The sequence below is a fragment of the Grammomys surdaster genome, unplaced genomic scaffold, assembly GCF_004785775.1.
Source record: "Grammomys surdaster isolate TR1022 unplaced genomic scaffold, NIH_TR_1.0 131, whole genome shotgun sequence".
Taxonomy (NCBI): Eukaryota; Metazoa; Chordata; class Mammalia; order Rodentia; family Muridae; genus Grammomys; species Grammomys surdaster.
Window position 1 is genome coordinate 45,055 of NW_021604589.1, and position 16,746 is coordinate 61,800.

Consider the following 16,746-nt stretch of genomic DNA (forward strand, 5'->3'; position numbering starts at 1 on the left):
ATTCTTATTTAGAATTGGTATTTTTGCTATCTAAGACCCTTTTTATCTCATAACCTTATTGTGAAGGTGTTGATACCGAAATGTTCTCTTTTAAAACTGTGAGGATTGACACAATGAACATGGCAGATATTCTTCACATGAAGCATTGAAATTTTCTAAATTGGTTTACCAGGCAAGTGAAACTGTGTATCATGTGACCATGATGGTAGCCTTTTCATGACAACATAAGAGAGTCTGTGTTTCATTGTAGGAAGTTTGGTTTAGTATCCATACCTGAGCATGATATGTTTTAACTTTAAATGTGAACCATTTTTATGTATTACTTTTCATTTCCAATGAAGGTTGGAAAATACCCAAGGGCAGAGGATTCACCAAACCTGGAAATGATGAAGCTAGACCTGGGAAATATGACCAAGGAGCCCCAGGTGATTGCTTTGTTTTTTTCTATTTTGATTTGGAAGTTAATTCCTCTATATTGAATAATGCCATAGTGTTTCAGAAGGAAAGACTCTTTTTCTGTTTTAAAGAAATAAATATAGAAAATAGTCCAGTGATAAACTGATATAAATTTTTTACTGTGCTACTCCAGCATTGCTCTTTGTTCTTTTGGGAAGAATTAGACCATTGACTTCAGTCAGAAAATGAGATTCTTGATTATATAAAATCATACCATATGTAAAACTTTGAATTTTTATAGCACTTTTTGTTAAAAATTATTTTCTGTGTTTAATTCTTTTATATATTCTTTGAAAATTACATACAATTTTCATTATATTCTTTCCCCTCCCTTAACTCCTCTCCGATCATCTTCTACCACCCTATCCAGTAAACTTTTTTTTCTCTTCTCAAAAAATGAAAAGAATGTAAAATAATGAGATTCTGACTTTTGTTAGTCATCCATTCTTGAGCACGAAGCCTGCTTTGTAGTGTGGTTGATTCAGTGTTACTTCATTGAAGAAAACTGATTTTCCATTTCCTAGAAGCTATCAGTTGTAAATCAGTTTGCAAGGACTGGAACTTGGTGCTCAATATCCCTCAACCAGGCTAATAATGTCAGGTTTGAACTTATACTACTCTTGTGCAGTCTGTTGCAGTCTTTCTGAATTCATAAGTTTGTCTACTCTGTTGTTTCTGGAAAAATGATGTCTGATAGAAGTCGTTTTCCACCTCTGGCTATAATCTTTCTGCCTCCTCTGCCACATAGATCTCTGAGCCTTGACAGGAGCACAATGATACAGACATCCTATTTAGAGTATAGCAATCCAAAATCACTTTCTAAAGGTTGTCTAGCTGTTGGTTCCTCTATTAGTTACCATCCATGTATATAATATATCTTTAGGAGCAGTTTTTATTATGTGTATATTTAGCAGAATCAAACTAGTGGGATTTTCACTAAGTCTTAGGATCTTATCCACATTACCAGTGTCTAGTATGGGTTCGATCTCATGGAGTAGGCCCTAATTCCAATTTTTAAAAATGATAGATTTTTCTATAACTGATGTAACTATTGCAGAAGTGTATGTTGCCAGCAGTTTGATGTTGTAGGCCACAGGATTAATAGATGATCCAGACCCATTACTTTTCCTCTCTAGTAATGTATATAGCACCTTTTAGCACTATGATTCATAGCTAGTAGTGTTGAAGGTTCTGTTTGAATAGCAGCTAGGTTTCTCCATGCTCTATGACAGAAGTAGGTGGTTTGGTTGGCAAATTTAAACTATCTTGAGATTCTTGCCATCAAGTTGATGAGAATAATTAATAGCTTTGTGTCCTGTGGTGTTAGGAATCGTTCTCTGAGACATCTTCAACACTTCAAAAAGTGATAATCCGTTTCTTGTATTAGAGGACATTTTTGGTAATATGTGTTGTTTAATTGAGCTTGTTTCCCTGGATTACATAATCACTTCACTTATAATTTATATATATATATATATATATACATTTCAGGAGCTTTCTACTGTAGTAAGTTTCCATATGATTTTTTAAAATTTTTTTATTCCATATAATTTTTAAGAGGTTTATTTTGTTAGCTATTCCTTCCCACCGTCATACCTCTAATCTCTTAATCTCTTTAATCCATATTTTTTGTTTTTAGTTTACCCTACAGTATTAATCTTACAAATATCCCTAAGCCATTCATTTTGTTGCAAATTCTCTTCATTACTCATTAATGTGCTATAAAACTGGTGCTTGCTCCTAAAGGAGATGAGATACGGCACTCAAACTGTTTAGCCTTCCATATTCACCACCTTTAGGCCTATATCTTATCCTCTTCCCTGCCTGGAGCCAGTTGTCTACTAAGTTTTGTATTTTGATTTATTGAGTTTTCTTTGCCTAGATACTTTGTCCATAATTACTCTGTTCTGTTTTCTGTACAAGTTGCTAAGTTTCTCATTCTCTGACTGAACTGACTGCCTGAATTTATTTATCTACTTATCATGTGTCTTGCAGGCACATGGGTATTATAGCTCACAGTATGAGTAGACAGGTCAGATTGATGATTACTTTTCTCCTCTGAATAGTACCTTTTAACACCATGATTCCTAGCTAGAGGGGGCTTGGAGTTTAGTACCAGGTATACTATTCCATGGCCTAGATATAAGTTTGCAGTATGCTCATATACTAAAACTAATTTGAGATTCTTGCCATGAAGTTTTAGAATGTAACTAGTAGCAATGGCCTGTAGCAGTGGTTCTCAACGTTCCTAATGCTGTGACCCTTTAATACAGTTCCTTATGTTGTGGTGACTCCAATCATAAAATTACTTTATTGCTACTTCAGAACTATAATTTTTCTATTGTTATGAATCATAATTAAATAGCTGATGTGCAGGATATCAAATATGCAACCCTTAAAGGGGTCATAAGTCACAGGTAGAGAACTGCTAGCCTATAGTGTGGAACCTTTTGACTAACACTTATTCACTGGTATCTGGCACCGGGTTTTGTTTGTTTGTTTGTTTGTTTGTTTGTTTGTTTGTTTTTTAAATGTCACATCTGATTGTTATGGTGTCCTTCCAGTACGTGATCACTCCATTAAAAATATTTTTATATGTGTGTATGTTTAATATTTAGGTCCTTTCATCTGTAGAAGGTTTCCATAAGGATTTTTACATTGTACATCTATCCCCAAATTTCTTCCTCTGCCCCTTACCTCCATCCCCTGTTCTCTTTAATCCATGTATTTTGTTTGTTTGTTTGGTTGATTAATTGGGCTACAGGATATAGCATTAAGAGTATGCCTATTAGCCGGGCGGTGGTGGCGCACGCCTTTAATCCCAGCACTTGGGAGGCAGAGGCAGGTGGATTTCTGAGTTCGAGAGTTCGAGGCCAGCCTGGTCTACAGAGTGAGTTCCAGGACAGCCAGGGCTACTCAGAGAAACCCTGTCTCCAAAAACAAACAAACAAAAAAAAAGCGTATGCCTATTAAATAAATTTAAAAAAAGAGATATGCCTATTGTCATTGATTTTCTTCATTATTCATAGGTAGGCTATGCAACTGGTAATGCCCATTGAAGGAAGTGAGATGTGAAACTCAAAGTCCCTGCTGGGCTTTTTACACTCCAGATCTTCAAACCTCTATCTCCTCCTTCCTTTCCTTGGACCTATAGTTCATAGAATTTTAAATTAGTAAATTTGTTTTGCCTAGATTTGTTTTTAGTAATCTCTATCTCTCTACTGAATTTTGTATGGAAGTTGTTAACTTTCTCATCCTAGCCCTGAGCCTTTTTGTATTTATCCATTCAATTGAGAACAACTTGAGGTCATTAATCATCTTTAAAACTGTACTTTTGAATTCATTGTCCAGCTATTCTTACTATTTAGTAATACAATTATTTTTGATTGAAAGCATTGTTTTCTCTGGCAGTAGAATTACAAGCAGTTGTCAGCCACTTGATGTAGATGCTGGAAATGAATTGTGATTCTCTGGAAGGGTTGTCAAAATCATTCTTAACAGATGTATCACCTCTTCAGCCCCAAGGAATGTTTTAAGATTGTATAGTAGAATAGTTATTATTATTACAAAGACAGACTTTAGTCTTCCTATAGAGTGTTGGATCACTTGTTGAATGGGACAGAGAGAAAGATAGAAGATATGAACTTAAGCACAGGAAAGCTTAGAAGTGTGGAAATATATTTAAAAATCAACATCCTGAAACTGATGGCAGGAAGACAATGGAAGAAAAAGCAAAGTAATTAATATTACAAGAGGTTTTTTTAAACTAGAAGTTTTAAACCTAAAGTGTAAGGTAGTTGCTAAAAATGAAATAAGAGTCTGGTGCATATAGGTAAATTAGTTGTAAATGAGAGATAAAGCTTTGGTGCCAATTAAATGATCTTATTTGCCCTCTCAACTGAGGATGGACTATGTCCCTTTTGGTGAGTAGTAGAAGTGGAATTAAAAGGCTGTAGAAAGATTGGGTTTGTGCTATCACAAGTCCTGTTTATGCAGACTCTTTGGTCTTTCGGTAATGAAGAAAGAAAACAGTAGACTATTTCAACTTCAAAAATATAAAGCCTTCAAAAAGCTAATATTTGAGTTTGGAGTGTGTATTTGTGTGGGTGATATCAATACCTGCAAATAATTTTTAATTATAATTAGTATTTACTAGGTAAAATTCATTTTTCCTAATAACCTAATTTTGAAACCATTGATACTGATATTTCTTTTTTAACTATTAACACCTAAAAACATAACTAGGTGGTTATCTTCACATAAAATATTAAAATTATCCAAACTGAAATACCAGGCAACTAGAAACTATAATGTGAGCATGATGGTAGCCTTTCCATGACATCACTGTAGGAGAGTATATTTTATGATAACAAACTTTAGTATTTGACATACATACAGGAACATGATGAATTCTAACTGTAAATTTACATAATTTTTGTTTTTCATTTCATACCTCAACAAAGCTGGGAAAAAACCCAGGGGAAGAGGATTTACCAAACCGTTGGAAGATGAAGCCAGACCAGGGAGAGATGTCCAAGTAGCCCCAGGTGATTGTTTTTCTATATTTATTTGCAAGATGATTTTGGTACATTGAATAATGGTATAGTGTTTCATAAGGAAAGACTTTCCTGTTTTAAGGAAGCAAATGCAGAAAGTAGCCCAATGATAAATGAGGTTTTCACTGTACTAGTTCAGAGTTGCTGGTCATTCTAATAAAAGCATTTTGGAGTGGTGGAATTAGACTATTTTCTGACTATGAAATTCTAATGTATGTAAAACTTCACTTATATGGCACCATTGTTTAAAATTATTTTGTTTTCTTTGTTTAATGCTTTCATTTTTTTGAAAATTTCATGCAATGTATTTTGATCATATTCTTTTCCTTCTCCCAACTTCTTTCAAATTGTATTGCATATCACTGTCTCTCTGACATTATGTTCTTTCTCTTTAAAAAAATGAAAAAAAAAAACAAAATTAGGAGTCTGGTTTGTATTAACCTACTACTTTTGAGCATGTGGCCTGTCTTAGTGTGTGTTTTATATACTCAATGTTACTCCATTGAAGGAAACTGATTTTCCTTTTTCTAGTAACTATGAATTCTTGGCTAGGGCTAGAATTTGTAACCACTTCCCTTCCTCTATGCTGGGGTTTTATGAGGCATGAGCTTATACAAGACATGTGAAGTCTGTTGTGGTCTTTCTGAGTTCTTATTGTTGTGCTCTTTCTGAGTTCTTATATTCATCTTCTCTGTTTGTGAGAAATGTTATCTGGGTGAAGGCCTTTTCTGCCCCTTCCTTAATCTTTCCGCCTGCTTTTCCACATAGTTACCTGAACTTTGAAGGGAAGGGTGTGATATAGACATCCCATTTAAGGTTAAGTACTCCAATTTTTTCTCAGTCTCTGAAGGTTGACCAATTGCAGGTCTCTTTGCTAATTACCATTTACTTAAAGAAACTTCTGTGATGATGTTGGATTTGAAAACACTTTTGAGGTCATTAATCATCTTTAAAACTAGTGTCATAGGGTCTCTAATGATATGATAAAACAGCATCACCAAAGCAACTTGGATAGGAAAGGGGTTATTTGGTTTACTCTTCCATATTACTGTCCATCTTTGAAGGAAATCAGGATAGGAACTCAAACAAGGCAAGAGCCAATGCAGTGGACATTGGTGGAGTACTGCTTCCTAGCTTGGAGTGGTTCCACTGACAATCACCAGTTAATAAAATGCTCTAAATGTTTGCCGATAGTATAACCTTTGGAAGTATTTTCTCAATTCAGAAATGTCAAGTTGGCATTAAACTATCCAGCACAACTAGACTTCTGAATTCTTTGTAAGGATATTTTGATTTGAATATGGAGGAGTAAGGAACATAAAATTCTGTTTATATTTTATAGCTCTATATCAGTTTCTACATGTATGTTTTTGTACTAAACATACAGGTGTCTTCAAGGCAGAATGGTACTTTAGATCCTCAGGAACTGTAGTTAAAGTGAGCCACTTGATAAGTGTTGGGAATGAACTCTAGTCTTCGGGAAGGGCAGAAACAAGCACTCATGATGCTGAACTATACTCATCAGCACCCAGGAATATTTGAAGATGATGTAATATAATGGTTAAGGTCTTTTACAGAGAAAGCCTTTAATCTAATAATTAGTACAGTTTTGGATCTTTTGCTGAATGGAGCAGAAAGAGATAGCTGTAGGAACTTAACCAAGAGAAAACATTATAGCAAAGAAATACATTTAAAAATCAAATGCGCCGGGCGGTGGTGGCGCACGCCTGTAATCCCAGCACTTGGGAGGCAGAGGCAGGAGGATTTCTGAGTTCGAGGCCAGCCTGGTCTACAGAGTGAATTCCAGGACAGCCAGGACTACACAGCAAAACCCTGTCTCGAAAAACCAAAAAAAAAAAAAAAAAAAAAGCAAATGCAACAGTGATTCCTCCGTAGAGATCAGAGTGGATATTACAAAGAATCATAACCAGTACATGTAGTTATGTGATGAGATTGGTTTATATGTTCTCCGTTTTTCTGTTGTTTTGTTTTGCTTTTTAAAGCAAAGAAAAATATGTGACCCAGAGACTATATGTTGACTTCAGAATGTTTACTCTCTAGCTCTTTACAGATCTAGATTGCTAATATTTATTCTGTTGCTTCTTTTTAAAAAAATATTTAATCTTTTTTTATTTTTTACACTCCAGATTATATTCCTCTCCCAGTCCACCCTCTAACTGTTCCCCATCCCATACCTTCTCCTTGCTCCCCTGTCTCCATGAGGGTGTCCCTACCTCCCACCCCTATCCTACCATACCTCTATACTCCTGGGGCCTCCAGTCTCTAGAGGGTTAGGTGCATCTTCTCTGACTGTATCCAGACCCGAACTCCTCTGGTGTATATGTGTTGGGAGCCTCATATCAGCTGGTGTATGCTGCCTGGTTGGTGGTTCAGTGTCTGAGCGATTTTGGGGTCCAGGTTAATTGAGACTGCTGGTTCTCTTACAGGGTCGCCCTCCTCAGCTTCTTCCAGCTTTTCCCTAATTCAACCACAGGGGTCCCCAGCTTCTGTCTATTCATTGGCTGCAAATATCTGCATCTGACTCTGGTGCTTGTTGGGGCTTTTGGAGGACAGTCATGATAGGTCCCTTTTTGTGAGCACTCCATAGCCTCAGTAAAAGTGTCAGGCCTTGGGGCCTCCCCTTGAGCTGGATCCCACTTTGGGCCTGTCACTGGACCTTCTTTTCCTAGGGTTCCTCTCCATTTCCATCCCTGCAGTTCTTTCAGATAGGTACAATTATGGGTCAGAGTTTTGACTATGGGATGGCAACTCTATCCCTTACTTGATGCCCTGTCTTTCTGCTGGAGGTGGGCTCTACAAGTTCCCTCCCCTCACTGTAGGACATTTCATCTAAGGTCTCTCCCCTTGAGTCCTGAGAGTCTCTCACCTCCCAGGTCTCTGGTACATTCTGGAGGGTCCCCCTAACCTCCTACCTCCCGAGGTTGCCTGTTTCCATTCTTTCTGCTGGCCCTCAAGACTTCAGTCCTTATCCCTCACCCAATACTAGATCAGGTTTCCCTCTTACCCCTCCCCCATCCCATTTCCATCTTAGGTCCCTCTCTCCCTCTACTCCTGTGAGTGCTTTCTTCTCCCTCCCAAGTGGCATTGAGGCATCCTGACTTGAGTTCTGTGGACTGTATCTTGAGTATTCTGTACTTTTTTTAAAGCTAATATCCGCTTATTAGTGAGTACATACTATGCGTTTTTTTGGGGGGTCTGCGTTACCTTACTTAGGATAATATTTTCTAGTTCTATCCATTTGGCTGCAAAACTCATGATGTCCTCATTGTTAATAGCTGAGTAGTATTCCAATGTGTAAATTAGCCACATTTTCTATATCTATTCTTCTGTTGTGGGACATCTGGGTTGTTTCCAGCTTCTGGCTATCACAAATAAGGCCACTATGAACATAGTGGAACACGTGCTCCTGTGGCCTGGAGGGCATCTTTTGGGTATATTCCCAAGAGTGGTATTGCTAGATCTTAAGGTAGATCTATTTCCAATTTCCTGAGGGGTAATGATGGAAGTGAAACTTAATGTACTCCATTGGTAGAGGTGGACAGTTGAGTGCAAGGCAAGTTATGTTTGGAACAGAGCAAAGCCAGAAGAAACCTAATGATTTGGATGAAAATAGAGGGAACTATGGATAAACCTAGCAGTGAGATTGTAAAACAAGAAACTAAAGATAGTAAGTAATGGAGTGGAAGATGGAAAAACGAATACTTGAATTGGAGATAAAAGAGTTCCAGAAATTGCCAAGAATAACCATTTTAGGGCCTTAGCTGGAATCTTCAGTGATCATATCAATATGAGTAGCCATCAATGGTCTGGTCCTGGTCAAAATCCTGAAAATGATGACAGGGCGATTGTATAAGAAAAACTAATGCAAGTGACATTACTAGTGACTTTTTTTTTAAATAAAGGGAAGTCTTAAACGTGGAGTATAAAGTAGTTGTCAAAAATGATAAGCTGGTTGTAAATAGGTGACTAAGTTATAATGAGGGGGAAAGTTACAGTGGCATGAAAATGATGTTGCATTTGTCCAGGTAGCCCAGGATAGACTGCTTCCTTGGTAAAAATTAAAACTGGGATGTAAAAAGTTGCAAATACTTTTTGATATTTGTTATCATGAGTTAAATGTGTGCATATGTTTGAATACGGAAAAATCAAGGCAGTAAACTGACTACTATTATATTTGTAAAGTAAAACACCCCAAGTAAATGTAGTTGAGCTTTGAATATGTTTATATCCTTCATATCTTTCCCTCAAAAGCCACTATTAGATTTTACTATGTGAAGTTCATTACTCAAAAGAATGATATTAAGGTGTTGATACTGAAATATCTCATTGGTTTCTCTATTTATTTGCTGTGAACATAGCTAAAATTAACATGGCAATCAATTTTCATCCAAAATATTAAAATTGTCTAAATTTAGCTTTCAGTTGAGCATTTTCTGACACTGCATATCACCTGAGCCTTCTTACGACAGCAATATATTAGAGTGTATACATTATGATAAGAGCCTGTATTATTTGGCATACATACACAACTTAATATGTTCTTGCTTTAAATGTGCTTTAAATGTACATCATTTTGCTTTTTATTTCATAACACAACAAAGTTGAGAAAAAACCCAAGGGCAAAAGAGTTACCAAACCTTGGAAAGACCAGGCCACATCTTTTGAAGAAGAAGCAGCAGCCCCAGGTGATTGTATTGCTTTGTTTGTCTATACCGACTTGCAAGATAACTTCTGTATATTGGATAATGGTGTGATTTTTTTTCAGAAGGAAAGACCTTATAAGTTTAAGAAAACAAATATAAAAACTAGAACAATGATAAACTGATATTTTCACATGCTAATTTAAATTAGCTGGTTATTCTAATAAGTTCATCTTTTTTTGAGAATTAGATGGTTTCCTGATTGCAAGCTCTTTTAAGTTTAAAAAAAGTTCTTTTTTTTGAGATAAGTTAATCTCCACCTTTACCCCCTCTCATTTTTTTTCAAATTCAAATGTTTGCTTTATATTGAATAATGTTGTAATGATGAACAAGACAAGACTAGCTTTCAATTTATAAAAAACTAGTACAAGAAGTAGCACAATGATAAATCAATAGAAATATGCAATCATATCTGTTGCAAAGAAAAGTTTTCTGGGTAAACAGTAGAGACTAAAATTATCTATCAATATATTGATACATTTTATACATTGTTTTTAGAGCTTATGCTGATATAGTAAATTAGGGGGCGTAGATTCTTCTTCAGAACATGACATTACTACAAGCACAGAGTCATTCCCTGTGTTTTTAGTAGCAGGCATGCTCTATCTCTTGTTGAGCCAAGTCTTAATTTCAAGTATAGTGTAAATAATGGGCACTGGGACATATCACTTGAGCATCATGTTAGCCTATATTATGACAAGATTTTATTAGAGCATTGCAGAGTAGTAGTATTATTTGGAAAGCATAGTGGATTAAATAATGTGTTCTAGCTTTACATGTGAATAATTTTTGTTTTGCATTTTATACCTCAATCAAGTTGAGAAAAAACGCAAGGGCAAAACAGTCACCACACCTTGGACCGACCAACCCAGACTTTTTGCAGATCAAGGAGCAGCCCCAGGTGATTGCTTTGTTCTGTTTTTAATATATCTACACTATTCACAGTATATTTTATGTAAATTGAATAAGAGTACAATGATTTCAGGTGGAAAGTATTTTTTCTAAAAAAAAGCAAATCCAAGAAGAAACGCAATGTTAAATTGTTAGAAAATTTAGCTGTGCTAAGTCAAATTTTTCTCTTATAATAAATTCTTCCTATTGGAGAATTAGATTATTTATTGATTATGATCTACCCTTTCTTTCTTCTAAAATGTCTCATTGATTCCCCCCCTTTTTCCTCCAAATTCATGTGTATTTTCTCACAGTTCATGCTAGCCCTTGAGAATATCTATATACACATATATTCTTACCTCTAACCTATTCAGTCTATTTAAGTTTACATATAGGTATATATGTACATGTGTATGTGTGTGCATGTGTGGTTGTGTGTGTGTTTGAGTGTTTTTATGTTTTGATTTGTAGACCTTACCATCAAATGATGTGCTTTTCCCTGGTTATTCCCACCTCTCCCTTTCCCAGCTTTCCTCAGTTTTATAAAGTCCTTTGTGTAGAGTGTAAGCCTCACATGCTTTTTTTCTCTGTCCTGTTTGTATATGTATCGTCATTGTTTAACTGACATTAGAGTACTAGCGTTGGTTGTATTTTATGAGTTGCACTGGAAATTACTAGGAAACACAGTAGTAGAGCAAACTCCCTGACACTCTAGCTCTTTTCAATTTATCTATCACCTCTTAATCAGTGTTCCCTGAGCCTTACCTTAGGTTCAGGAGTGTTCTGTAGATATATCCATTCTGATTGGGCTACACCACTCTCATCTTTGATTTGTCGTGATTTCCTGCAATGATCTCTGTCTGTTGCAAACTAAAATTTTCTTGATGAAGGGTAAAGATTACAGATGTCTAGCCGGGCGGTGGTGGCGCACGCTTTTAATCCCAGCACTTGGGAGGCAGAGACAGGCGGATTTCTGAGTTCGAGGCCAGCCTGGTCTACAGAGTGAGTTCCAGGACAGCCAGAACTACACAGAGAAACCCTGTCTCAAAAAAAAAAAAAAGATTACAGATGTCTTTTGGTATGAGGACAGTGTTATTAGGCATTATGCTGGTGTAGTGTACTAGTGGTTGTAGATTCCTTTTCAGTAACCATGACTTTATAAGCACAGAGGTTTATCTGTGTTTGCAGTAGCAGGCATGCTCTCCCTCTTGTTTAGCCGAGTCTTAATTCCAAGTGTAAATGATGATGGCCATTGTGATATATCACGTGAGCATGGTGATAGCCTATTTTATGACAAGGCTTTATTAGAGCATGTGGAGAGTAGTGGGAAAGCTTCATTATTGGGAAAGAATAGTGGATTAAACAAAGTGTTCTAGTGTTATATGTGAGTAATTTTTGTTTTTCATTTCATACCTCAATATAAGCTGAGAAAAAACACAAGGGCAAAACAGTCACAACACCTTGGATTGACCAACCCAGTCTCTTTGCAGATGAAGGAGCAGCCCCAGGTAATTGCTTTGTTTTTTTGTTCATTAATCTATATTATTCACAATATAATTGTTGTTTGTTAAATAATAGTGTAATGTTTTCAGGAGATAAAATCTCTTTTCTAAGAAAACAAAAGCTAGAAGCTGCACAAAGTTAAATTGATAGAAATTTTCACTGGGCTAGATCAAAATTTTCTCTTAGTATATTAATTTCATTCTTATGGGGAATTAGATTGCATTCTTGTTATGATTAAATTTCAACTTTCTTTTGTATCATTTTCTTCTAAAATCTCCCATATTTCTGCTCCCTCTCTTCTCCAAATTTATGGCTATCTTCTCACAGTTCATGCTTGCTTCTAAGAATATCTATGTATACATATATTCTTAACTATAACCTGGTCAGTCTTTATAAGAGTATATGTATGCATGTATGTTATTGTGGTTGGATTTTTGGCAGCTGACCATGAAACAGTGTGCTTTTCCCTGGTTATTCCCACCTCTCCCTGTCTCAGCTTTCCTCAGTTTTATAAAGTCCTTTGTGTAGAGTGTAAGCCTCACAGACTTTTCTCTTGTCTAGACAGTGTATGTATTGGTGTCACTTTGTTCAGCTCACATTTGGTCAGTGGTTTTAGTGGGATTATATATTTTTGTCTTGATGTTACTAGGAGACACCATCTGAGAGCAAATTCCCTTCCCCTCTAGCTCTTCTTTCTTCCACCTCTTGAGTACTTTACAATAAGCTATGCCTTAGGTACAGGAGTGTTCTGTAGATATAGCCATTCTGATTGTGTTCCACCACTCTCTGTTTTGATTAGTTGTGGTTTCATGCAATCGTCTCTGTTGCAAACAAAACTTTTCTTGATGAACAATAAAGGCTATAGTAGTCTTTGGGTATTAGGACAGTGTTTATAGATTGTTTTTAGGGTATGTGGGTATAGTGAATTGGTTATAGATTCTTCTCCAGTAACCATCACCTTACAAGTACAGAGTTATTAGCTTTGGTCCTAGTACCAGACATTATCTCCCTCTTGTTGAGCCAAGTCTTTTTTTTTCTTGAATATTTTATTTATTTATATTTCAAATGTTATTCCCTTGTCTGGTTTTCCCTCCATAATTCCCCTATCACACTCCCTTCCCCCTGCTTCTATAAAGGTGCACCCCCACCCACCCACTCCTACCCTGCCCTGGCATCCCCCTACATTGGGACATTGAGCCTTCAAAGGACCAAGGTCGTCTCCTCCCATTGATGCCCAACAAGGCAATCCTCTGCTACATATGCAGCTGGAGCCATGGGTCCATCCATGTGTACTCTTTGGTTGGTGGTTTAGTCCCTGGGAGCTAAAGAGTTGTTTGTTAATGTCAAGGTGTGCATACCACTATTGCATCCTTAGAGTAACCATACCATGTTGATAGTATTATATCTCATGTGAGCATCATGGTAGCCTATTTTATGACAGGGCTCTATTAGAGCATATGCATAGTACTATAAGCTTTATTATTTGAAAAGCATGGTGGATTAAACTTACAGTGTTCTATCCTTACATGTAAACAATTTTTGTTTTTCATTTCATACCTCAATCAAGCTGAGAAACAACACAAGGGCAAAACAGTCACCACATTTTGGACTGACCAACCCAGACTTTTTGCAGATCAAGGAGCAGCCCCAGGTGATTGCTATGTATATGTATATGTATATATGTATGTATGTATGTTGTTCCAGATATGTTTGCTGTATATTGAATAATGTTGTAATGCTTTTAGTGGGCAAAACCATTTTTCACTTTTAAGAAACAAGTATAATAAAACACAAGAAACAGAAAGAAGCAATTTAGAAAGAAAGATGTATCAGGAGGTTATTTGGACAAAAGATGCGTAAAATATCTTTTAAATAAACAAATGGGGATATAGAGCACTAATATTAATCTGTACATTTTGATACCAAGGGGTCATTTTAAGGCATTCATGTAAATTACAATCCATTTTATATTTGGATGGTGTTTTGTATAATCACACAGGGGTCCAGTCTAAGATACGAGTTTAGACAGAGAAATTATCTAAAAATCAAGGTATTTATAAATGATGATAAAATTGATACTGTAAACAAGATAATGGAGAATTGACTAGATAAGAAAAGGTAAATATGGACTCAAGTCATGATAAATTTTGCAAAAAGAGTAAAAGTTTCGCTTGTTAAATTGTCAAAACTAAGAGTGACAATAGACAAGACATGGTGAATTCAACCATGTGCAGTAAGAATTTCTACTTGATAATGATTATTTTGAAAGGCAGATGTGGGGAAAATTACAGGCTGCAGCTGTGGAGTCCCAGTAGGTTTCCACACTGTGGGGGTCCCACATGCAGTAGGAACTTCTATGGTTCCAGCCAGCTGGAGGCTTTGGCAGTGGCAGGCCCCAATGACACGAGGAAGTCTTTGGTTCTAAAAGGGTTTATTGTCATGGCGGATGGTGGATGAATCTGGAAGTACGCCCCCCTAAAACTCAGGGCAGTCCCCAGTTACATAGGGAGGGAGAAAGGGGGAGGATCTGGGGAACGCATGCTTAATTTGCTCCGCCCTGTGGCCTTCATTAGTATGTAAATCCCTAGGCCCTGAGGCCTCTAGTCACACCCTCTACCCTCTGCACTTTGGGAGGGGCTGTCTGGCCTTCATTAGTATGTAAATCCCTAGTGCCTGAGGCCTATAGTCTGGCCTATGTGACTGAGCAATGTAATTCTATGGAGACTAGACTGCTTTTCAGGACCCTGGATTCTGGGGGCACGCTGAACTCTTGCCGGTTCTCATGCAGAGTCTCGGGGTTCTAGGCACCTGCCCAGCCATGAACCAGAATACCCTTTCATAGTCCCACAGGCAGATAGTGTGCTTGGATAGTTTTATTTGAACATCTCTGGGATGAAATTGTGTTAGAGTATTACAGGGGTATGTTTTAGGAATGGCTAGACATTTGTTTCAGGTTATATATGATAATGTTCTCTGAAACTTGAATTTTTATTTATAAATTATCTATACTTAAATTTTATTAGTTTTATGATTTCTGTGATCTGTACTATAAGTGATAATTTCTGAAAAGAAACTTATCTACAGATACTGACTTTTTGATTAGAACTTCAGTGCTGGGAAGAGATCTGGATGTTAATGATCCAAAGTATAATAACCCTTTTTGAGCTAATTCTAGGATGCTGAATTAGTTATTCCTTGCCAACTTCTTTCTGAACTAACATCTTGTGACTAACAGAAACCTTGTAGAATCTGCTAACTTCGCAGACGTATCAACCTCAAAGCTAAATATATCAACAGAACATCTTTGACCTATAGAGAAGTGCCCCACCCCCATTTCATTTCATTCAGATTGGCTCCAGAATAAATGACCTCTCAATCCCCTTATAAAGAGAAGCAGGTAGAGAATTAGATTGTTTTTTATTATATACATATTTTTCATATTATACAAGAGAAAATTCTCTTTTATGTTGAGATTATAATTTAATTTCAATGTTTCTCCCTACCCATTCCTTCTACCAAACCTTGCATTTGTCCCTACTTTGGTACATCAAATTCATAGCCTCTTTTCTCTCTCAGTATTACTTCTTACATTCAAAAATGTTTGTGTGTGTGTGTGTGTGTGTGTGTATTTATATATATGTTTATATATATATATTCCTAAGTATAACTTGCTCAGTATTTGTAATAGTACGTATATGTATGTTTTCATCACTAGTTTTGTCATCCACATAGCATATTGGTGTGTTCTTCCCTGAGTATTCACTCTTCTCCTTTTTCCAGCTCTCCCCAGGTTTGCATAGTCCTTTGAGTAGAATGGAGGCCTCACACACATTTCTCTGTCCAGTGTGTATATGTATTGATTCATCTTATTTTCACCTCACATTTGTTCACATTTGATACTGGTGGGATTTTATGTGTTAATATTACTAGGAGACAAATTCTTAAGAGCAAACTCTCTGACCCTCTGGCTCTTTCCAGCAGTCTTTCTGCCACCTCTTGAGCAATGTTCCCTGAGCTTTACCTTAGGTTTAGGCATGTTTTGTGTGTGTGTGTGTGTGTGTGTGTGTGTGTGTGTGTGTGTGTGTGTGTACATACATGTATATGTATATATCCATTCTGATTGGGATACACCATACTCAGCTTTGATTTGTTGGGATTTCCTGCAGTGATCTCTGTTGTAAATAAAACTTTTATTGATGAAGAGTAAGGACTACAGTTATCTTTGGGTATAAGGACAGTGTTTATAGATTGTTCTTACGTAGGGATTATGCTGGCTTAGTGAATTAGGGGTTCTAGATTCTCCTCTAGTAACAGTCATGTTACAGTCACAGAGTTATTAGCTGTCTTCCTAGTATCAGGCATGCTCTCCATCTTGTTGAGCCAATTCTCAAATCGAAGTGAAGAGTTGTTAACACCAGTTTGTGCATGCTACTGCTATATCATTAGAGTTATTATGCTATGAAGGGCATTATTATAAACACATGAGAATGATGGTACCCTATTTTATTAGAGTATATGTATACTATTATAAGCTTTATTATTTGGAATGCATATCTAGCTTTACACCTGGAAAATTTTTGTTTTTCATTTCATACCTCAATCAAGCTGAGAAAAAACGC

At 36.5% G+C, this 16,746-nt stretch overlaps 1 protein-coding gene across 3 annotated transcripts in view; it reads left to right on the forward strand.

Moving 5' to 3' along the window:
* The window catches only part of Scml2 (Scm polycomb group protein like 2), an 81,933-nt gene that overhangs the window by 38,050 nt on the left and 27,137 nt on the right, over positions 1–16,746 (forward strand). For 2 of the 3 annotated variants that reach the window (XM_028761881.1, XM_028761889.1), the window contains exons 9-12: positions 342–425; positions 4,920–5,003; positions 9,635–9,718; positions 10,551–10,634. In XM_028761881.1, the coding sequence (XP_028617714.1) occupies positions 342–425; positions 4,920–5,003; positions 9,635–9,718; positions 10,551–10,634 (336 nt within the window). Of the gene's footprint in view, positions 1–341; positions 426–4,919; positions 5,004–9,634; positions 9,719–10,550; positions 10,635–12,048; positions 12,133–13,694; positions 13,779–16,746 lie in introns of all 3 variants that reach the window. The other variant, XM_028761895.1, reaches the window with a different exon arrangement.